At 47.1% G+C, this 23,373-nt stretch overlaps 1 protein-coding gene across 1 annotated transcript; it reads right to left on the bottom strand.

Moving 5' to 3' along the window:
• Positions 1-9,163: 9,163 nt before the first annotated feature.
• On the bottom strand, positions 9,164-13,699 carry KLF4 (KLF transcription factor 4). Its single transcript, XM_055699724.1, is given in 6 exon segments — positions 9,164-10,266; positions 11,813-11,977; positions 12,060-12,963; positions 13,085-13,207; positions 13,210-13,251; positions 13,253-13,699. Coding segments are annotated over 6 exon segments (1,452 nt in total). The 5' UTR covers positions 13,295-13,699; the 3' UTR covers positions 9,164-10,090.
• Positions 13,700-23,373: the final 9,674 nt, after the last annotated feature.

Below are 23,373 nucleotides of genomic sequence, written 5' to 3'. Positions count from 1 at the left end.
AAGGGATATGCTGGCCTTTCTAGGAGCCCTGGCCACAAAGATATAATAAAAATAGCAAGCTGACCTCTCTAGAAGACTCTCATGGGGACTATGTACTTCCCCATTTGGGGTGTGTGTGGGGTGTTGTTAGTGCCCTTTCAGCCTACTGCTAGTTATGCAGGCAGTGCCTGGATGAGTGACAAAGGCTGAAGCGTGCCTTGGGGTCCCTAGTCAGATGCCGATTCCAATCACCCCAAAAGTGCCCACTTCCCTGCCACCCATGCACTAGGCTGCGAGTCAGGTGCTGTGGCCCCACACACCAGGGAGCATACAGCCTTAACAAGACTGTGTATTTCCCCACTCACGTGTACATGGAAAGATACAGCATTGCAAAAGCAGTGTTTAATTGCAGGGCACAAATCCTTTCCAAAAGCAGAGCTTAACATTTTTTTTTTCCTCTGCCAAGAACATATGTATTTTGTATAGATTTAATTACACGATACAAGAAAGGAAAGAAGATTTGCCCAGATACTATGGTGATGAGTGCCATAGAAATGCCTATAAATAAATAAAAACACTGAGCAAGACCAGACATCTGCAACAGTGTATGGGAAAAAAAACCCCAAACCCAAACCTAAACCAACCAACCACCCAACCAACTAACAAAAACTGCCTGGGGTTTTCTGCACAGTCCCGCATTTTAAAGAAAAAAAAGCTCACCGCCGCGTCTTTTGGACATAGGACGCAATGCTCATTTAGACTCACGCCTGTCACCTTCAAGAATCACAAGGTGGGCACATCTTTATTTGCATTCACCAGTCTCTCCTTCCTGCTGCTGCTGTGAATCCTCATCACCTGAGAACATGTTTGTGCGTACTAAATAATGAGGATCCGGAGTGCTGGGAACCTTGTGAACTTTTATGTCATTTGAATTTGAAGAAAAAATTGAGCTTTCACACACTCCCAAGTTGAAAATCCTGTCTGTGTTATAAGTTTTCTTCATTGCAACAAAGGAAATAAGATGAAGCCCTACAGGGACTTGAATGGTGATGTGTGGCTTGCTTTTTCATTGCATCCAATGCCAAGCTCTTGAGTAAGCGAGACCCCCTTGCCACTTGATTTCCGATTCCTTCCTTCCGATCCGAAGGTTTTGAGCCTTTCATCTCCATTCCTCTGTCCAGCAGTGTGCTTTGTCATTTCACTTAAGCCATGGGACTTCAAGGGCTGGGTGTCTGTGAACAGCACCAAGCTATGAAGTCAGAGCTCTGTCTCTCAAACTAAATGATTAGTTTGCCTCCACAGTACAGTAGCAAATTCTGCAGCACTAAATGAGTAAGGTTAAATGCTGTCATTGCAAAGCACAGAGTGAGGTGGGGGAGAGAGAGAAAGAGGAAGAGAAGAAGAAAAAAGAAAAAGAAAGAAAAAGGAGGGAAGGAAGGAAGGGAGGAAGGGAGGGAGGGAAGAGAAAGAAAAAAAGAAAGAAAGAAAACAATGGAAGAAAGAAAGAAAGAAAGAAAGAAAGAAAACAATGGAAGAAAGAAAGAAAGAAAACAATGGAAGAAAGAAAGAAAGAAAGAAAGGAAAAGAAAAGAAGGAAGGAAAGAACAAATGAACAGAGAAGAGAGCTGGAACAACGGCAGACCTAGTGTACCTCAAAAAATTATCATCTGCTCCAGCTCAAACCAGCTTTGGTTTTGATTCATTTATATATGAAGGGGGAGGAAATCAGAACAGTTGTTCACTCTGTTAGTCCCTCTATCATTGTTGATCCATTTCAGCTGTCTGCAAATTTTCTCCTACCAACCTCTTTCCTATTTTCACATCCCTGCCTCAGGAGTCACGCAGACAGCAGCGGAGAGCACCCAGAGTCCTGCCATGTCTCCAGCCACAAGCACCTTGTTGAGTGCTCACTGTCAGTCCTGCCTGGGCAAGGAGAGGCACCAGCACCCATGCAGCATCACCGCAATTTCTTCTGGGAGGGAGGTTTGTCTTCCTGCTGTCACCCTGCTCCCAGCAGCCAGCCAGTGCAAAGCAGCAGGCAGTGAAAGACTGAAAAATCTGCAGAGGGACTTCCCTGGGCTAGAGGAAATCATCAGGTTTTATATACAATGTGCATCTGCAGAGGAAGGGTTTTTTGTGTCTTGTGCTCCCCAGTGGGATGCATTCATGGACAGCCAATATTTATTTAAATTACCAACCTGGGCAGAGCTATTAAATGTAGACTCTGGCACCTTAAATTTAGCACAAAATAAAATGCTGGGAGAAGCCAGTCAGAGAAAACCTCTTAATTACCCCGTGGTTTGGGCAATACTTAAATTGCTCCTCTGCTCCATATTCTCCCATACCTCCACCCCCCCCACCCCCCACCCCCTCCGCCTCCTTTGCCTCATTCACACACAGCTTCCAGTCCTGGACCCTGAAGATTCAGATCTTAAACTTTTTCAAAGTGCTACCTATTTTTATAATGCTTTGGATTTGCCTATGTGGTTCATTTGTGTAGCCCCAAATCAGCATAAACCCTAACCTCATTTTACCAAGGGGATTTACCTGTACCATCTGAATTTGGTTTGCTAATGAAGTAGTCAGATTCCCAGACAGCTAAGATGCACCTTGATCACTTCTTAGAAAGCAAATTCTCTCACCTGGAATGAATTTCAGTACCCAGTACAAAGGGACACTGTTTTTTTTAACACTTGCTCTTCAAAACCTGGGACACAACAACAGGGAAAGACGTGCAGAAAAAGTGTTTTGAAAGTGTAATCAAAGAGAAAAAGCTGGAGTTAATCTCTAAAAGGTTAGATATGGACCAATAAATAGTGCTGTAGTCAGTTTCCCTTTCCATGTAACAATAAACATAACAATAACAAATATGCAAACCATTAACAATGCCTTAGTAATAAATGTGTACGAATAAATAATGAGTAATTTCAACCCATGTGGAGTTTAGGTACATGAGGCAGAAAACATTTTAATCAACAGCGTTACATCTTGCTAAGATTCATGAATCTAAAGAAAATTCTGAAAAGTAGGGTTTTTTCTGTTTTGAATAATAATGTGAAGGAACAACCATCCTTAAAAAAAACCACTTTGATGGGTGAGGGCTTCTTCGATGTTATGGTGATTAAAAAAACAGTAAGCCAAAACACCAATTCAATATTGACTGAAATGTCATACTATGCTATAATCTCCTGGCATTCTTCCAGTATACAGTAGACTAGATGAACTCATCCATATATTAAAAACGCACATATGTAAAAAGCTTGTATTTACTTTCTCTTCCCAAACTCATTAAAAACATACAACCGAAATTGAATTTTTCCAGCCTTTGGCAGTAAACAACAAAATCAAGGCTGATCTAGAGCTGGAGGTTAGATTCTTCCCTTCTCTGCAGCATGTAGGAAAGAGGAAACAGCAGGAATCTGGAAGGCAGCAGCCTCAGAAACTACAGAAAGGAAATACTTTCTTCTACTCTTCCCCCCCTCTCTATTTTTAGGCAAGTTCATAATTAACCACGGAACTCCTTGCTCTGAAGCCAAAAGCTCAGAAAGGCACCAAAGAGGATCAAATGTTTATTGAGTAAGTAGAATCTGCAAAGCTACAGCGTAAAATAAACACAGGTTGGAAAGGCATCTGCGCTTCTTAAGCTTCTCAGCTTGAACAAACCTGTAATCATCAGGGCTTGGATGGGAGTTTTCCAGGGATGGTGAGGTGGAATCACTCCAGAGATGCCCATCACAGGGCTACTTGTGCCTTACAGTTATGTTTACAGTCCGTGGCTGAAGCAGAATACTGGTGGTCAGACTAAACTGGCCACCACTCTGCCCTGTGCTCCTCTGCTCCTCCATAGCAGAGTGAAAGGAAACCCAGTTGCCCCAACCATAACAAGTTGGTCTCTTTGCATATGAAGCCTTGCCAGTAAGTTTTACATTGTGAACATGGGAACTCTGTCAAAGCAAATGCTGGTTAGAAAGTGTTTACAGAAGGAAGGTAGCCAAACATCTTGTACAGGTGACAGCAGCATTATAATATTCTCTAAGGCTGAAGAGAGCACGAACAGTTACTGGGGAGGCAGGAAGGCTGAATGCAATGAAATATTTTGCTTTCCGCTGGAGAGCATTTTGGTATTTTGAAATACAAATAATAATCTGTTGCACAGCCAACAAATTTAGCCATGCCTTGTCAGGCAGGGCAGCCTGTTGCTGACATAGTATGATGCAGGAATTGAGAAAGGACAGCCAAGCCTAGTACATCCCAGCACAAAGACAAACGTGTCCCTTTGGGTAGCCTCCTTGAGTAACCAACAGCATTATTGACTCAGTATGTTTGGAGCCTAAACACAGAATAAAACCTCCAGAGCTTAGAAAGTAAATTCCAACATGCTTCAGTAATCACCGTTAATGTTGCCCCTAGTAGTTTATCAACATATTAATGTACAACATTCATTTTTATCAGAAAAGAGGAACATAACCATGATGGATGCTAAGCCCCCAGGGAGATCCCTCATGCTGGAAGACTCCAGCTGAGATCTGGACATCAAACATTGCTGACGCCATGGTGCCTTCCCAGAGGCCTGATGTGCAAATCAAGCTCATGCAGGAACCTTGAGAAACAGTTTTTTGTATGTGTGAGCAAAGCTCTCCCCGTAGTATTTGTACATGGCAGGAAGCACATGGTGGACTGAGGGAGGCCAGTGGCAAAAGCCTGGAGAGTCAAGTTGTTCCAGTTGGCAACTGCAAGCTTGCTTCCCCAGGCCAGCAAAATCAGATAGCTTTCCCACACCTTTCTAGAGGGGGGAGGAAAAAGCAGACATGACACTTTGCTCCTGCCAGCCATGAAGGCACTGACACCAGGATGTGCACAAACAGATGCTGAACACCATTGAAGAGGCTCCCTGTAAATAAACGCCTGTATGCTGGTGATGCAATGTTGCCTGTCAGACCATTTCTAACTGCTGTGGCAGCAGGGGAAATATTTCTGAATAACTGTGGGATATCTGTTTCCAAACTTAAGGGTCTTCAGCCAGCCAATACAGGGAAGCTGTATCATTTTGTTGAATAAAGCCTGGAAGTTTAATAGCAGAGAACTTGAATGGCAAGATTTAAGCAAGCCTTAGCTTGCGCTTGATAAACAAGCATGCTGTACCCAAAGCAAAATCATGCAAAACTTCACAGAGTTGCATCAAGATGGCTGCAGCGATAGCAGCCTGTTATTGCCCTTCTGCTCCACCAAGCTTCAGAGTCGAAAGGAGCTTGGCACATTCCCTAAAACTTCTTGTTAATAAGCATGACACAACACTGACCCCAAACAGACCAGGTCCATGTGAAAATCACCGTATCTGTTAGAAAAGGAGTCACAGCTCCAAGAGTCCAAAAAGCATCACCGAAGGGAAAAGGTCCAGCTGCCTAATACCTCTTGTGAGCAGCTGCTAAGGCCACCTGTCTTCTGCAAAAACTCTGGGCACATGCTCTAAATATAGAATAAACATTAATAAAGCATAAGCCACTTTTTCCCCTCCTGTGTTTCACACCATTAAGGTTCTAGCTTTGAGGGCTCACAGGTAAGCAACCAAAGTGAAAAGGAGACCAACAGATACCTATGTGCAGCCAGGCTGCAGAAACACCACCACCACCCAATTCCATGACAGAGTCAACTTCTGCACTTGGTGGCAATGCCCTCCACAGTAACGAAAATGTCTCCCGGTACGTCACAGCAGGAGCGAAGGGCAGACAAAACGTGAGTCATCCAGGTGTACAGCAGACAGGGGAATGTGGGTGTGTTACCCTGTGGCTCCAAACTGATGTGACCTCAATTAAATTTCGGTGAATGATGGGCCTTCCCCTCTTTTATGTACATACTCATCTCCTTGGTCTCCAAAGATAAATCCATTGAGCCTACACACAGCTATTTAATCTGGGGAGCTCTCCTGGCAAGCACGAGTCTGTGTGCTGCTTTCCCTCTTCCTCTCTGTGTGACTTTTTCTCACTGTACCTTGGGTTTAATTCCTACCACTGACACTCCTACCACATCCAGACCTTTGCCAGAGCCCTATGGTGTAACTGCTGGTCTGCCTGTCCACATTTGCAACCCATTCCTGTTCTCCTGCTGCCTTAGGGCACACAACCCTGTCACACTCAGGAAGGACAAAAGCCCAGGGAGGAACACAGCTTGCAACTGGGTTAATTTGGCAATTCTTGCACTTGAATGCCATTAAAGTGTTTGCCAGGGTCTTCATTGGAAGCAGGCTAGCTCTAACATCTAGCATACTCCCATAGGAAACCTGTGTAAACTAATTTGATTGAACCGTTAGCACTCAGGTGATTAACCACAGGAGTCTCTGATCTCCCCTTATTAAAGAGCAGAATGAAGTTCACTGATTCATATCAGCTTAATATAGATCCCTGTGAGATTCGCAGCTGACTTCAGTAGTGGCAGGATTTGGTAACCTCCACAGAGAAGCGCAACTCTCTTGCAAGTACACCTTCATGTGACAGGGGGAAGCCGAAACTACGTGTACTGGATTACATCAACAACCAAGTCTGAAACGTGCAAAATTCCAGCCTGTGGTGCGCAGCAGACAAGTGCAGAGAAGCACTGTGGCTCTGAGAAGATTTTTATTCCAATGCCACTTTTGAATACTTGGCACTTGGTAGGCAGACATGTGCCATCTTGTTTTAAACAGCTCCATCTTCACATGCTAAGTGTTCTCGAGAGAGATTTGGGCTAGGGGTGAGCAGGATTAAGGGTGGCTGCGGTTTGACTGCAGAGATCATCCTCTACCACGAGAGCTTTTCCCTTTGGTAGCTAAAATAGTGCTCTGGGGCAGATCTGGAAGGGCTCACCCCATGTCAGAGAGGCCACCCCTAATAACATCAAACTGTTTTTAGATCCCCCAGCCTGAGGAAAGTAGCACATCAATATAGCTTTAGCAACGCTAAACAAATCTTGTTTTTCAAGACACCCTTACAAGATTGCTTGGTGTTTTACATACATTTTACGAGATACGCTTTTTGATACATGTATTGCTCCAACTGCATCTCTGTATGATCTTGCACCGAAGTGCAACTCCAGGACACTAGAGACAATGAAACAGGTGGCAAACACAAGGCGCTGTTTTTAGCCCTACCCAACTTACCAGAGTGCAACCGGTGCAACTGCTTATTTCAGTATTTCCCCCTAGTGACCTCCTTAAGAGCAAGGACTGCCTCTCACTGGCTGCATGCTGTATGGCAGAAATTGAACATGTGCTCCTGCCCCAAAACTACAGGGGTAGCGTTTTGGAAATGGTTCAAAGAACAGCAGCATCTCTTTTTAAATACCAAGCTACAACTGTACCCATTTAGGTCTCAAAGAAAGTCACACATGTGGACAGCTTGGTTAGGATTGGGGGCGGAAAAAAATAATCAAGTAGGAGAAGAGAAAAAAACCCTGTTTCAAGAATGCCATTGTTTGTGCAAGCAACTATAAACCTAGGGTCTATAAAACCATCAAGCAGAAACTGAAGTTGGCTGAAGCAGATAATGCATTACTAAATGACAGCACATCTTATAAAATCCTTAAGGCTGTGTAATAACAGAGCACTTGAAAAGCAAAAGAAACAAGTTTCTCAGATGAAATCTTCACATTTCCATACCTACAGATGTGTCAGGGCACAGCCCTTGCACAGATGTAAAAGGTTCTGAATGGCAGCCACACAGAGAGGTGACGCTGCAGCTACCCAAGCATGCTTCAGTATTACCGAGATGGGACAGGCACACAATACATGCCAGTTGTAACATCGACCTTGGATCTCTCATCCAGAATCCACAGGCAGAGCAACAGAGGAGGTAAAAAAATGACTGGTTTAATTATAAAGTTTTCACATGAAAAAACCTTCAGATAAAGGATGACTCATAACTTTAATTTAGCTTTAAATACTTGCTATTTGCAAACCAAATAAGACATACCCTACTCCCCATGTTACCTATAAACCAAACTAACAAAGATAGCTTTCAGCTGAACAAAGCATGCCTAGGAGATAAGGGGTGAGAAATACTTTCTGCATAATTATGTTACTCACAGAGAGTTAAAAGGGGCACCAAGTCACTGCACAAAGTAAAATGTGAAATTTAATAGCATTCCTAAGACACATTTGGGAACAAAAAGTTGATATTGCCACTCTTGTTTTAACTACCGCAAAAAATGTGAATGGCTCTTGCCTGTAATTTGTTTTCCATGCTCAGCTTCATTCAATGTTACATATATCCAAATTCCCAGCTGACTGACATTTTAAACCAGTGGAAGAGTAACTTCTCTTTACAAAGAGTAGTGAGAAAAACAGGTCCCATTCATCAAGCATTCATGTTGAAATCATCTTATTGCTGCACATTTGTAAAGAAACTAGAGCAATGAGGTCCCCAAGGACAAATACAACAAAACCAGTAATGACCTCAGGCATGCAGCAGGCTCACTGCATTAACTGCAGCAGAACGAGCACAACTGAAGCTACACTGTGGACCTTGCAGCAATGCATCTTGAATGTACAGCTATATGGTCTGTAGACTGCATGGTCAGCCTTCCCATGTTATGTATGCATACCAGATTCCTACAGGAATTTTGACACTTCAGATATGCCAATTTATTGAATCCCCAGGACAGAGCAGGCTTTTAAAAGAAACTCCATGTAGACTATGTGTTTTATGCATGCACTCTTGATTCCTTGAATCAAGTTTATTCTTTGTGTTATTACTCAGTAGATTTTCCTTCATCAACATGAATGTGATTATACTAGCTTATCTGAGAAGCCCAAGAAGATGAAGCTAGAAAATTTAAGCTGAAAAGACCACAACAGAAAAAAATCAGGAGTTCATTATCCTTCAATATGCAAATTCTCATGTCCCCAACAGATGTTTCCTCTAACAAATAATCCAAACTGAGTTACCTTAAAAATGGTAAATCACAGTTTCATTGTGCAAGTAAGGTAAGTGGCTATTAGACATTGACAGCAAAAATTTTCAGTACATCTTCTTCCCTAAAAGGACATGGTCACATCAGCATTTGACTTATACAGTAGTATCTTTCAGCATCTTGTGACTACAAGCTTTCACACACACACACACCCTTTGCCTTGGAAAACTCAACCACTAACAAAGACCTAATAAACTTTCTTTGGATATATCCATACACAGAAGAAAATAACGAGCAGCCATCCAGATAAAATATTATAGGTTTATTAAAACTTATTTTCCACTTGAATATGCAAAATACAAATTCCAACAAAATGCTCCTTTTTACTTCGTAGTTTACAAATATACAAAATAGAAGTTTGCTTAAATTTATATTACATATTTATTATGTAAAGAACTATATAGAAAACATTTGTTCTGCTTAAGGCATATTTGGGAACAAACCATTGTACAAACTATTGCACATTGAAACCACAGTGCATTACAGACTGTCTGCATAAAGTTATTGTCTTTAAAAAAGATAAACCAGGTTTATTACCTGATTTAGGTCATAACTGGTGATCGGAAGACAAAAATATTTCCTTGTCAGATATGCAGCAGTTTGAGAACTTTGGCTTCCTGGTTTTGGTACCTCTAGAACCAACAGTCACTAAGCACCATGAAATAGGCTTTTAAAATAGAATTCTGTACCTGAATTTTTCCTCCTCTTTTTACATCATAATGGCTTTTAGAAGGAAAAAAAAAGTAAAGTACAAGATGACATTTACATCTAATATTGCATTGAAAGAAAATTAAGGGAATACCATTTCCCTGTGTAATATCCCCACCCTCCGAACTACACAAAGTCTGTTTAACCCTGATATCCGTGACTTCCAGTCACTCCTTGGCATTTTGTAGTCCGGAAATAATTCAAGTTGGATTTACAGATGGAATGATAGAAGATCCAGTCATTTACCCCAATGTTTTTGGTTCTCTTTTAAATGTATATATATATATATATATAAAGTTGCAATGTCTGTATGCAATTATCCCTCTTTTCCACTCTTTGCAAGACTTCACCTCGATTATCTGTAGTGCTTAAACTGTGTTCTCCCCATCTTGCAGAAGACAGTCTTGTGCTGTAAATACTGAATCTCTACGGCAGTTGGGGAAACATCCACTGGTTCCAATTAAAAGTGCCTCTTCATGTGTAAGGCAAGGTGGTCTGACCTCGAAAATGCTCTGTCACACCGCTGGCACTGGAAAGGGCGGTGGCCTGTGTGTTTTCTGTAGTGACGAGTAAGTTCATCGGATCGGGCAAACTTCCATCCACAGCCTTCCCAGTCACAGTGATAAGGTTTCTCACCTTTAAAAAAACAAAACAAAACAGAAAATTAAACACATCAGGTTGGGTTTTTTTGTGGCTACCACTTCTAACATCTTTCCTTCAAGAAGCACTAACGCACATTGTCCTGTGTAAGAAAAAGGGTGATGTCAAAGAAAATGCAACTAACTTCTTGAAGCAGCTGCAAGCAAACTACAAAGACAGCAGAGTAAGCCTGCCTTTTCAAGATGTACAGGTACTATAAAATGTTGGAGTCACTGAAATCTTCAGTAAAATGCACATTTCCACTGTTTGTCTTGCATTCAGACAATACAAATACAAATAATAAAGTGTGGTTTTGCTGGCTAATCTTATACGATCAAATAGGAAACAAATAGCTCAGACATAATGTATTTAGATAACTGTAGGTCTCAAAAAATAAAAAAACAGCTGGAAACTGTTTTCATTAGCTCAACCTGATTAACACCACAGTATGGTTGAGTAAGAACTCAACCTTACTGTGTTCACTGTAACAAAACCACTGTTGACAGCAAGACTAGTTTCCCTGACAATTACAAACTCCTGGTCTACACATACCAGAGACAGTGTTAACCAGCTCGAAGCAAATGGGAAGTACAAGAGCTTGACCAATCTTTTGCTCCTGAAGATGCAGCCTAACTACTACACTATGAGCAGTTTCTCCCTTTCCTGTCTCCTCTTCAGGAGAAAGTTCTGAATCAAGTTCACAATGCAGGGATTAAATTATGCAAATTCCCAGGTTATTTAATCACTGTTATGGAATGCCTGCACCAGCGAAACCGTGCACGATGTACCCGATTTCACAAGCTCAGTTACTGCAACACCACATTCAGCTGCAAGCTTTAAGTTTGAACTCAGGCTCAGGTACACACTTTGGCACATTTTACCTCAAATTCTAACAGCAGCTAATCAGCTGTTAAACTCTGCCTCTTTGGTGCTACTACAGGGGAAGATGTGTCCCCACAGATGGGCAAGGCAGCCCATCTGTACTACCGAAACAGCTGAGAGCTCCACTTGCAAAAGGCCCATCGTAATTTTCTTAGATAGCGAACAGCAGCTTGCAGAGGTGCACAATCTCTTACATTAGAGCAAGTCAAGACAAGACGAGTGTGTGCACAAAGCATTTAACCACAAGCAACGAAAGCAGTATCTTAAAGAAAGGTCTGCTCCCTTCTCACAAGTGGGCCAACACCATCCAGAGCAACAAATCCCAGGTGACTTCCAACTACCTGCTAATTAGCTGGCCACATAGCAAGAGAAGAGCAACAAACTTTGCCTTGGCAAGAAACCCACCCGCTCCCATATCTGAGTCATTCTGAACCACTAAGCAAAACATCCAGCCAATAAGCAAAGACTGCACAAGACTTCACGCAGCCAAGGGCGGAGGTAAGAAAAAAATAAGAAAAAAAAAAGGCGTCCGGAAACTGACCAGAGTTACCCCTTACTACTTTTAGCCCTCCTCCTGTGCTCCTGCCTTTTCACTGTCCAAGGGGGCTCACCCCATGCCCCTCTGGCCAGGGCATTCCACTGACCCCACGCTGGGACCAACCTGTGTGGGTTCTCAGATGTGCCTTGAGATGAGAGCTCTTGGTGTAGGTTTTGCCACAGCCCGCATAGTCGCAGGTATGTGTGGCTGTCCTTTTCCTAGGCCATGACCGGCGTCCCCTCTTGGGCTTGGTCTCCTCAGGCAGGCAGCTCCCTGGTGGCATCAGTTCTAAAGGCAGAGAGGGAGGAGTGAGCATTGCCACAGGCAGCACCAAAGCAGGCGCACCCACTGCCAAAGCACAGGGACTCACCTTGGTACTGGAGTGTGCCGGGTGGCAGCTGCTCAGGCAGAAAGGTGGGGTAACTGGGGGCCGGAGGGTACCCGGGGGGCAGCGGCAGTGGTGGGTGGCTCAGCCCCGGAGCAGTGGGGAGACAGTCTGCACCGCTCAGCATCTCCTCGGGCCCCACTGAAGGCGTAGTCCGGGCAGGCAGCGGGCGGCTCAGAGAGAAATCATGCTGGGGAGCTCCTCGGGGGCCGCTCCCATGTGGTGGCGGCAGTGGGGCCAGGGTGCACGGTGGCGCTGCCTCCTGCTTGATTTTGGGGCACATCCGCGGCAGGGGGCTGTAAGGGGCCCCGGGGCCCTCGGTGCCAGGCGGTGCGGCGGCAGCCGGGGGGCCGCTCTTGGGGCTGAGCCCCGGGTGGCTGTACTCGCCCACGGCCTTCACCACGAACTTGCCCTGCAGGCTGCCCAGGGGTGGCAGCGCCGCCGGTGCCGGCAGGTACACCGGGTCCAGGTCGGGCCGCATGAGCTCAGCCACAAAGCCTCCCGAAGGGGACACGTCGGTGATGTCGGCCAAGTTGAAGGGCGCGGCAGGGCTGGTAGCGGGGGCCCCGTCGCGGCTGCCGCCACCGCCGTAGAGAAGGCCGGCGGGCTCCGGCCGGGGCAGTGGGTAGGCGAAAGGCCCGGCAGAGCAGGGGCTGGCTGTGGGGGTTGGGGCGGCTGCGGGGGCCACCACCACGGCGGCGGCGGGTTCCTGGTGCATGAGGGAGTTGGAGAGGATGAAGTCGAAGTCCAGCAGCTCGTTGAACTCCTCAGCGTCACGGCGGGGCCCCAGGGCGGCGGCGGCCTCCAGCTCCGACGGCGGCGCCTCCACAGGCCGCGCTGCCAGCGCCGGCGGCGGCCGCTTCAGCTGCGACAGCTCCTCCCGCCACCGCTGCGGGGAGACGGGCACGGCTCAGACCACGGCCCGCCGCCGCGGCGCACCCGCCCCGGTCGGCCCCCGCCGCCCCCGTCCCGTCCCGTCCGGCCCGCGCCGCCGCGATGCCGCTACTCACGTTGCCGGGGCCCGCGGGCCGCGCCGCTTTCTCGCGGCCCGCGGCGCCCGCCGCGAAGGTGGCGATGGAGGGGAGGAGCGTGCCGCTGAGCGCCATCTCGCACTCGCCGGGGGGCTGCCTGCGGGTGGGGAGAGCACAGCGGCGTCAGGCGGCGGCGGCGGCGGCGGCGAGGGAGGGCGGGCCGGGGGCCGCGCCCGGCACCCACCGCATCCGCGCCGGGGCGTCACGCCGAGCTGCTGCCGCCGCCGTCGTCCCGAGCGCCGCCGAGGAGAAAAGAGAGGGGAGGTGGCACGGACGCGCCGTCCAGCCGCAGAGAGCCGGCCCAGAGCCGCCGGGGTGGCGCCGCGGGAGCGCCCTTCCTCGGCGCTTTACCGGAGACGAAGGTGAGCGGGACGCGGGACGCTAGCGGCGCCGCGGGGAGGCGACGGACGCCCGGTAGCGGGGCTCCACCACCGGCAGGGTGGCGGCGCGAGGTGCTTCCCAGGGAGCCGCAGCCATGGGGGAGCCGGGCGGGACGGACGGGGCGCGGTGGTGCCAGTGGGGAGGGAGGGGCCGGGCGGGCCCGCGCTCTGCTGGTGCTGGTGCTGCTGCTGCTCCCGCCGCCGCCGCCGCGCCCCGCTCAGCACTGCCTGTCGCCCGCCGCCGCCGCCCTTCTTATAACCTCACCTCGCAACCGCCCCGCCCACCGTCGCCGGGGCGACGGCGAAAACAAACTGACACGTGGGGAGAGGGGGCGGTGCGCGCGCGCGACCGGTGGGGACGGGCGGGGGGGGGGACGGGAAAGGGGGGGTGGGGCGCTCCCGCCCCGCCGCGCCCAGCCGCGCCTCGCCTCGCCCCGCCCCGCCCGCGCGACTCTTACGGCCGCGCGCCCCGCGTGACGCAGGAGGGTGCTGACGCCAGCGGGCGCGGGGGGAGGCGGGGCCGGGGGGCCGGGAATGTCCGCGGCGGCCGGTGGCAGCCGTTGGCCGCCGGTGCGGGGCAAAGCGCGCTGGGGCGGCCTGAAACACACCGGCCCGGAGCCCCCCCATGGGCTGGTGTCTCCTCTCCTCTGTTCTCGTCTCTTCTGCAGTTTTCTGTAATTGTTTGGCTTTTCTTGCTCTTTGTCCTTTTTTCTCCCTTTTCTTGGGAGCGCACCCCGACGGCGGGGCCCTGCCACGCCTCGGTCTGTGCCGCTGACGGGCTGTCGGTGCTGAAGGGGCCTCCCCGTCGCGGGGAGACCCCCGGCCGGCCGGGGCGGTGGGGCGAGCGGCGGAAGGCGCCCGTGGGCCGGCGGCGCGGGGCCGGGGCTGCCGCCGGGTGCCGGCCGGACCCCTCAGGGGACGCGGCGGATGCGGGGGGAGGGGCTGCGCAGCGGTGCGGGCGCGGTGCTGGAAATCCGCCGGAAAAAAACCGGCGGAGCTGAAGAGAATGAAAAAAACCCGAGCCCAAAGCCAAGCAAAGCCCCGCAGAAACCGCAAGGAAAGGCCGGCGCTGGCCGGCGGGAGCGGCGGCGCGGCTCCTCCAGAGGGCAATGGCGAGCCGGCGCCACCCGGCCCGCGGGCAGAGCCAGCGGCTGTCCCCCGGTCCCCCGTGGCCGCCCCGCCAGCGAGCTGCCGCCGGCCGCCCCGGGGCCGGGCCGGGGGAGGGGAAGTCGTTGCCCTGCGGAATTGGCAAACACCACCCCGAGTAACTTACGATGACTAAATTAAACCCTCAAAAAAATAATAAAATGCCTGGCTTTATTTTAGCAAACTGGTTTTACAAGTTCAGTGTTACAAATGTTAATTATTAATAACTTTGGCACTAGAAAATGGTGTTGGGGTTTTGATTTTTTCCCCTGCGCAAGGTCCACGTCCTGACAAGAGATGTGCTGGAAGCCACTGGTACAAAAGGGGGCTAGTGTGGAGAGATGAAGGTGCAATACCAGGAGGATGCCTAAAGACTTCTTGTAAAGGAAAGGGAGGCACCTTCCCTACTCAGGTGCAGGGCTGGTGGTCTGAGCAGCTTCCTCACAGCCATGCTCACAACAGGCTGCCAGTTCCCAGATGTGTTTTTTATCCAGGGTTTATGCTTGGAGTCTCTTTGACAACCACTTAAGGAACTGGCATCCAAACCCAACAGCAATGGGTTTAGGTTTAAACCTCCTTTGTAGCTCTGGTCTTGGGAGAAAGCCCCCGATGTGGAAACTTGCAGGTCTCTGGACAGTTTTTCCGCATGAGTTGTTTTCCTTTTGTTTCCTCACAAATGGTGTAAATGTTAATTTATGGATCTCCTAAGCAATGCAATGTTTTCCAGGTCCAAATTTCAAGCTCAGAATTATTCGAGGCCAACATCTAAATTAAAATTGCATCCCTTCTTAGGAATAGGAGAACAAGAAAGCTTCAAAAGAGGGTAAGTGATCTGATCTCCTTGAAATAAATTCCAGAACTTCACCAGTTCCAGGAAGAGAAGGGCTGAGTAACATGGGCGAAAATAATACAGGTTGCTTTCGCAATCTTTCATTAAAATAGACTTGGTCGCAGTGTTTCTGGGTAATTCAGAGGGACACATGCAAGGTATGTCTAAGTTCATGTTAAAAAGATGTGGTCCACATTCAGCTGAGTCTTGATTTTGAATTGTGTAAATGTTGGCAGGGTGCTTAAAAAAGTGTATGCAGGCGTCTGTAAGTTCAGTGCCACCTGCTTTTGAACATCCCACAAAAAGGTCAACACGTTCTTTTTCACTAGTTAAGCGCAAGGCAAAAGGTTTTATTTTCCTCCCTTAAATGAAAGGGAATGTGATTTAATGGTCATGAGTGTGGAAATTAAATGCATTACATTTGCAGCTGCTCACAGTCAATGTTTTCCCAGCCTACATAACAACCTAAACATTGTTTTCTTAAGACAGATTTGCTTTAATATGCCTTCTCTCGCCAGCCGACCGTTTCTCCAAGTCTCACTTTTCTCCAAATTTCCCAATTTTCTCTAAAACTTTCCTTCCACTAACTCAGAACACAGCATGTTTCTGTGCTGTTCAAAGCTGACTTTAGGGATTGCTTAATTCAGACACAAAATTGCACAGAATTTGTGTCCCTCTTGCCTTGGGATGTGCAATGACATTTTTCCAGATTATGCTGTGCTTGGACAGAATGAAATCTGCTGCAGCGCTTGGTGTGCTGGACTGCTGTGGCCTCTGTGTGTTTCTTTCCTTCCCTGGGCAGAAGAAGGAGGTTTCTGCCGTATCTATCATTATCTTATTGCAACGGCAGGTTTGCCCTAGCCTTGCCATGGGTGCTGTTCATGGGAGAAGTCGTCTTGCCCGATACTGACACTCATGTCAATGGCCAAAGATGATTGCTTAATAGAGCTGATAATGAAGAAGCCTTAGTGGTTAGCCTAGGCCAGTGCTAAACTGATCACCTGGGAGTGTAACCCCCAAAAGACCAAAAAAAAAAAAAATAAAGCCAAGGTGATGAAAAAGCACAGGTTTTTAGAGCAGAGGCAGTCATCAGGAAATGGCATCCCACATGAAAAACATTAATGTCAACAAGAAGAAAAAAACAGTGGAGCTGTTTGTGCCTGAAACAAAGACCAACCTGTTTATCTTGATATGTTTATTTTAAAACCTAAGTTTGGAACTCGATTTTCAACAAACTGCCTCTCAGGAACCACAGTGTGCAGTTTATCCCCTTTGATTTGGTTGTCTGTGACAGCAGCTGATGGAATCAGGGACTGCAGACTCTGGGAAAGATTGTGTCACAGCATGGTTGAGGTCTGACAAGAAGATGCTTTTCTGGCATTTTTGGGATTACACTTTGTTATCTTTGCAGCATGCTGCAGCAGATAGCCTGCAGGGCCAGGAGCTGCTTGGCTCCCTGCTCTGGTGCTGGCATAAAATAACAACAGGAGAACTGGGAAGAAACCCATAATGCTTGGTTATATCTAATAGCATCCTTGTTGCTACTTAAAATCAAAAGCAGTTATTCCATAATCCTTGGTGCTGTGCTGGGTTTTACCCTAACAGGGTTGCTGGAGAGCAGGTGGAGGCAGGTAGGCTCATAAAAGGAGACTTGGCATCTGGAGGGTTTCTTATGTCCCATGCAACCTGAATTATCTGACCTCAGCTGCGCCGTGGCCGAGAGTGGGGGGAAGCAGGAGAGGTCTTACATGTGCCTGCTGTGCAAGGCGTGCTCCGGAGAGCTGCGATGCCACACTGAGGGTTCATCCTCCTGCTGCAGGACCTCTGCACACTCAGGAGGGTGAGACAGCCCAGAGCTACAGCCACCAAACTGCCAGGAAGACCTGCTTTTTGGGGATCTGCTTTCTACCATGTATTGTATTCTTTTCTTAAAGTGCCGCTGAGCTCAAGTTTTACTTACCTGTCCTTGCGTGGGGTACTTTATTTTTGTTAAACCAAAATAAACCCCCACTCAGTTGGTGGATATACTTGTAGATTATTAGTACAGTGCCAAGGATAGAAGTCTGAAGATGGCGGGCAATTCCAGGCAGTTTCAAGTAGTAGCAAGCGCATACATACACAGATGGCACATGCAGACTTAAGGTCATAAGATGTTCATGCTGAGAATGTCAGCAGTGCCTGTGGCCAAATTTGTATTCACCTGCTTTTTGAAAGCTCAACCATATCCTGATGATAATTATTTTACTTTCCTACATGAGCAAGGTCAGAAAGACCCAGCGTTACTTATTGTCACCATTCAAAAGCCTTGGAGTGGTTTAGGTCAAACACCTCATAGTGAGGTGCTGTGAGTCCTTTGTAAGAAGAGGTGTTACTGAGGTTGTTATCAGTGGTGATGCCGGGAGGTTTCTGGACCACAAGCTGTTTTTTCTGCTGGGCAGCCAGCAGGCTTTCACAGCCCCGAGGAAAGGGATCTGTGTGTGTGGGAGAGCCCTGGTGATGACTTTCACTGTACTTACAGCACATCAGCCCAGTGTTTCTTCCTTGAGAGCCTGTAACTAAGCAGGGCTCAACCTCAGGGGTCTGATTCTCAACAAGAGTTCATGTTGTTGATTCCCACTGAATTTTCCCTGTGGCGGAAAACTGCAGCCTGAGATTCATGCGCCTATTTCCAGACATGCTTGCTGATCCTCCTGTTGAGTACCATTCACTCAGGCTCAGCAGCCCCTGGCAGAGGCAGCCAGCATCTTCGCACAATTTAGCACCACCCAGGATGTTGTGCATGTAGCAGCTCTTCTACTTTCAAGCAACCCAAAAGTTGTTGTGTTTCTCTAAGAGGCAAAATACCTTGAATTGCTTATGGAAAGAGCTTTATACTTTTTTGTCAAGCTTAGGCATCCTTGCTTTAATGGGTTTGCCCCATCTTTGAATTCAGATGTTCCCCAAACTTTAACAATGATTTATATAAGTGGATCCCACAGTGGAACTGGTGCAAACAAGAACTCCACAATAAGCATCCTTAAGCATCCTTTTTAAAGTCTTGCATGTAATGTGGGGACACTTGCACACAGTGAAGAGGATGAATTCTTGTTTGTTTTTTGTTTGTGATTTTTTGCATTCATAGGGCTGATTCATTGTATTTTTCCAGAGCCAGTGGAGGAGTTGCAGCAAAAATAGAGAAAACTTGAAAAATTACCCTCTTTTAGCTAACTAGAGGATGGTCTCCATTGATGTGTGATAGATTTTGTATATCCTGGAAGATGAAGGTAGATGTATGGGTGAGAAGACCAGGCTGCTCTGTGGACCTGGCCCTGAAGAAGCGGCCACGTGCTGGGATTACTATTAATTCACCTTCCTGCACCCTCCTCCTCCTTATCTGTGTTAAAACACTTAAGGCACTGCTGTCCAATAGCCTCTGGAAAGGAAAAGACATCTAAGTTCTCTGCCTTCCTGGAAGACTCTCTTTTCTGTTGCAAGAAGGGGTTTTATTCCATCTCCTGACCCCCTCAGTCACTGTGGAAAAAATATGTGGAAGACATCTCCCCTGTCGTCCCTATCTCAGGTTCTTCTTTTTCAGTTTTCTTTACAGTTTAATTAGTAATCTTTAACTAATAATCTTTGTTAATAAAAATTAAGCATCTTAATAAAGATTCAGCTTCCCAGAACATTCCCAAACAGTGTCAATGTGAAATCAATTTATTCCTCTCTTGTCTGCTGAATTCTGAAATGGAGAAATCTTAATAAGTGCCCTTGCTCATTTCGATTTTCTGATGGTTGCTGAAGCTGATGGCAGCACTGAGACTTTGGCAGGCCTGCCTGCAGACTCGGGAAGATGACACGTTGGCACCATTGTTTGGTATTTTTTTTGCATGTATAAGAGCTGGCAATATTTTGCTCATAAGGAAACTCTAATACTGCAGCAATTCTTAACTAGGTCTCAACACCCACCAAGGAGAAGTCAGCTTTCACTGCTGGAGGATTTTTCAAGCCCTTTCTCCCTGGTTAAGCTCTGAGTTTCTTTTGTTTGAGTAGATGTGGTGCTTCTAAGGAATGTAGTCTGAACTGATAACGTGCTTCCTAAAAAAACATACATTAAGGTGTAAGATATGAGAAAACTAGAAAATGCAAGGTAGCTGCTTCTAGTGTGCAATGCATTTGAATTTGCATGAGGGGAGAGCAAGAGTCAGTTTAGCAGTAAATCACTCCTGACCTTAACCAGAAGTGTTTGAAATTAAATTTTTGCTAATGAGCTAGGTAATCACAGGACAGTAAACTACACCTCTGCCATCTTTCCATGGTGCCTCCCACGCAGTGTTGTGGATAAACTGAACTGAATAGCCGATTCACCCAAGATGTCTTTCTAAACTATTTGCCACGCTGAAGTCAAGAACATCTGCCTGCTCTGAGAATAAATACCAGGCTTCCACATTGTTTCCATAAATGTCTCCAGCTCTGCTTCAACATTGATGGACCAGCAGGAGCCCATTACTCTATGATAACAGCCCCCTGCTCTCTTAATGAGAGCAATATGGCAGCTGCTCTCAGATTTTTTACATAGGTGGTGCGTAATGATGCTCCGATGGTATTGCTGAAGGCCAGTTTTGGTGGTTCTGTGGCTTCCAGGAAAGCCTTGCCACACACAGCAGGACAGCCAGGACTCTGCCTGGCAAGGGGCGCATGGACAGCTGGTGGCACAAAATGTTAGCTGCCCTAGGAAACACCTCACCATGGATGCCCCACACCAGCACAACAGTTTAGCTGCAATCATTGGTGAACAGGAGATCCACTTCACAGGCTGCTATGGAGCACATTGTGTTTGCAGGGCACTGAGATGTGTGGATGAGGAGTGCCATAGGAAATCAGTAATGAGGAAACATGAGGAAATTAATAATGCTGCATTCTGAGCAGGGATTGAATAGCATGCAGTAATTGAGGCCCGGGGCCACACTCTGCACAATGAGGAAGAAACAAAATAAGGAATAGCTGCTCATTAGGCTCCAGATTCAGCTGGTCTAAATTCCACCTAAGTCTTTGAGCCAAGTGTTTCCTACTGGCAGACGCAGGGCCTTCAGGGATGCTGAACCAATGGGAAGCCCTAGGTGGAATTTAAGTTAGGGCTACATCTGTCTGCCACTGAGCAACGTCTACCTTGGGTGACTGGTGAGGCAGAGCTGCTCTAGGAAGTAGCTTGTGATCTTATAATGCGAGAAAGGGGCCAAAAAATGACCACACAGGCAACTTTAACTCTGGCACATCCAGTTTGTGTTAGCACACAATGTTGTGTGCCTGATTTTGCAACATTAATGTTTTCACAACTTTTTTCTTTCTTTTTTTTTTTTTTTAATGGGAGGCATAATACCATCCATTTGTGAAGAAATGATACAACTAAACTTTAATCTTTCTGAACTCCTTTAAAGTTTCTTTGAGCAAGTTAGCTAAACTATTTGTAGCATGTAGCTTAGAAGTAGCAATGCAGCCAAGGTTATGAATAAATGCAGAAGTAACTAAGATATAGCAGGGCATTTATACCAGTTAATAATTTTGGATGCTGGCATCCTATGAGCAAAGACACAGTCATTGTAAGCTGAATCTGTGATTTTACCCTCAGAAGTCTGATTGCCAAGAAGTGTTTCTCTTCATAAAATCTACATTGCTTTATGATCCGTTGCCTTACACAATAGGAGGTAAAGTCTCAGTGGAGGACACCTGGGCTACCAGCTGAGTTAGGAGTGTAGATCTCTCTCGGAAGGGAGACCTATTTAAAGCAGTAGATCACCTCTGGGTTCAGACACCGTAGGGTGCGCTTAAGGAGGCCGGTGGGTTCAAGTGGGGACTAGAACAGTTTGCATGGCCATTCCCCAAATGGGAACTGGCCTGTGCTGCAGAGTGTATCACAGTACTGGTATCACTGATCTTCACTGTCAAGGAGTAATTTTAAAAGGTAAGCTAGATGTTGCTATGACTCTTCTCAAACAGACAGCAACACCTTCTCTGTGCCCAAATCCATGTGTACATAGCTGTGGCTCCATGTTTTGTCACCTAAAAAGGGGCTGGTCCTGCTCCATATTTTTCTGTAACTTTGGCCATTGCAAAGGATGTCTGGTAAGTCCTGTGGCCCCTCCTATGAATGCTCACATTTTTGTCACAGAGATACAGTGAGATCCTAAAACTCCCACTCTGCTTTGCTCATGAACAAAGGGAGTATCATGAGGTGAATTTACTGTCAGGGAAAGGAGACATCTTTTAATATGATGGAGTCTTAATTCACTTGGTGAGGTCCTAGCAAGACCCATCATCTGGAAGTAAGAGCTATGTAAATTCAAATCAGATTTCTTTTTCTGAAGGTGAATAATCAGCTGTTGGACCTGCCGTGACGTCTGGGCAGTTCTCCATCACTGCAAGCCTGAGCAGAGATGGTGTGCCTAGGTGGGAAGCAGCAGGTGGGGGGCTTGTAGTGCAGGTCTGGGCCTCTCCGAGGCAGGAGATCAGACCTTCTGGGTGGTAGAGGTCCTTTGCAAGGTTTTGAAAGACTACAGTTCCTGGCTGCCTTTTTTTAAATGGGCGTGAGGTGCTGGCAAGTGGAGATCTCTTGGAAGTTAGTGTATGCAATGTATTTGTTATTAGAGAGACAAGAGATAAACTTAATCCCAGAGCCCCATCTTTAGGACCTTCCTCTGTAGTTAAGTGCTGCCAAATTGCAGAAACTTCATCATTGCAAATCTGTTACACACAATATTTACACTTTGTCTCTGAGGTTTTTCTCCAGGCTACTTTCTTGGGCCTCTGAGCCTCCTGTGTACTGCAGATATTACTGACATTGTTTTCACTCTCCCAGCTTGTCCCAGGTCCACATTTTCTTTACTTCCCTGCTCCCCCCCTTACTTCCCTGCTCCCCCCCTCCCCCGTTTTGCTCCGGTTTCTTCCTCTTTTCGTAACTAAACATATGTGTTTGAAGAAAGTGCTTCCTCTCCTGTATCTCAAAGCTTTCGTACTTTGGGTGAGAGAAGCCTCCTTGACTGTCTGTTGAAGCTGTCGGTTGGGCAGAAGCCTGATGCCCTAACAAGTTACTCTGCCAAGTAATGCTGACTGAATTCACTCACATTTCCTTCCCTTTGGAAAAGACTGCTTTGACTCTCAGCCGTCAGATTACCATGCACAGGAAATGAGTGGTAACATCATCTGTGCCCAAGTGTTTGGAAGCCAGGAGAAGTCCTACAGTATGACTACCAAGACAGACCAGGTGTGTTTCATGCATCCAGAAGGGTGCATGTGGTGTTTCTTAAGAGCAGCCTTGAGCACCATTGCATAGTCAGCTGTATTCTTGGTTATGGTGGAAGTGTGACTTGCAAAAAGACTGCAGAATAAAGAGGAGAGCACATGGGCCTCCTGATCCCAGTCCTTGGGTCTGTCTGCTTTACAGTGACTCGAAAGCTTGGGTTGCTAGAATTTCCTTCAGCCTAATAAAGGACATGACAAAGAGGTGTATCCAGACAGTTATTCTGAACTCTTCTTGACTCAGTTTCTCCCTGCTGCTGTGTTATGTCCTTTGCACTGTTCCAGCCTACTCCTTTGTTATGGTTTTTGTTTTCACAGCCATCTGGCTGCTGCAGGTGTTTATCACAGCAGTTCTGTTACTGCTCGTTAGCATGGCTGCTCTGCCTCTGCTCATCACTGATGACCAGCTGCCATCAAAGGGACACAGACACAGGGCCCTACCAGGGCTGTGGAGCATCAGACCGCTATCAAAGTCTTTTAACTCATTTCTCTCCTAAGCAGAGTGTTTCACAGAAGGTCTCAACCATCTGAGACTCGCTTCTGCACAGTCCACGTCAATATGGAAGATACCTAACTTTTGCATCCCACAGCAAACACATGATCCTGAAGAACACATGTTTAGTTTTCTGGTCAGATACTTG

Source organism: Falco cherrug, chromosome Z (assembly GCF_023634085.1).
Source record: "Falco cherrug isolate bFalChe1 chromosome Z, bFalChe1.pri, whole genome shotgun sequence".
NCBI classification, from domain to species: Eukaryota; Metazoa; Chordata; class Aves; order Falconiformes; family Falconidae; genus Falco; species Falco cherrug.
The sequence above is the reverse complement of the archived record's forward strand: the minus strand, read 5'-3'. Positions and strand labels throughout refer to the sequence as shown.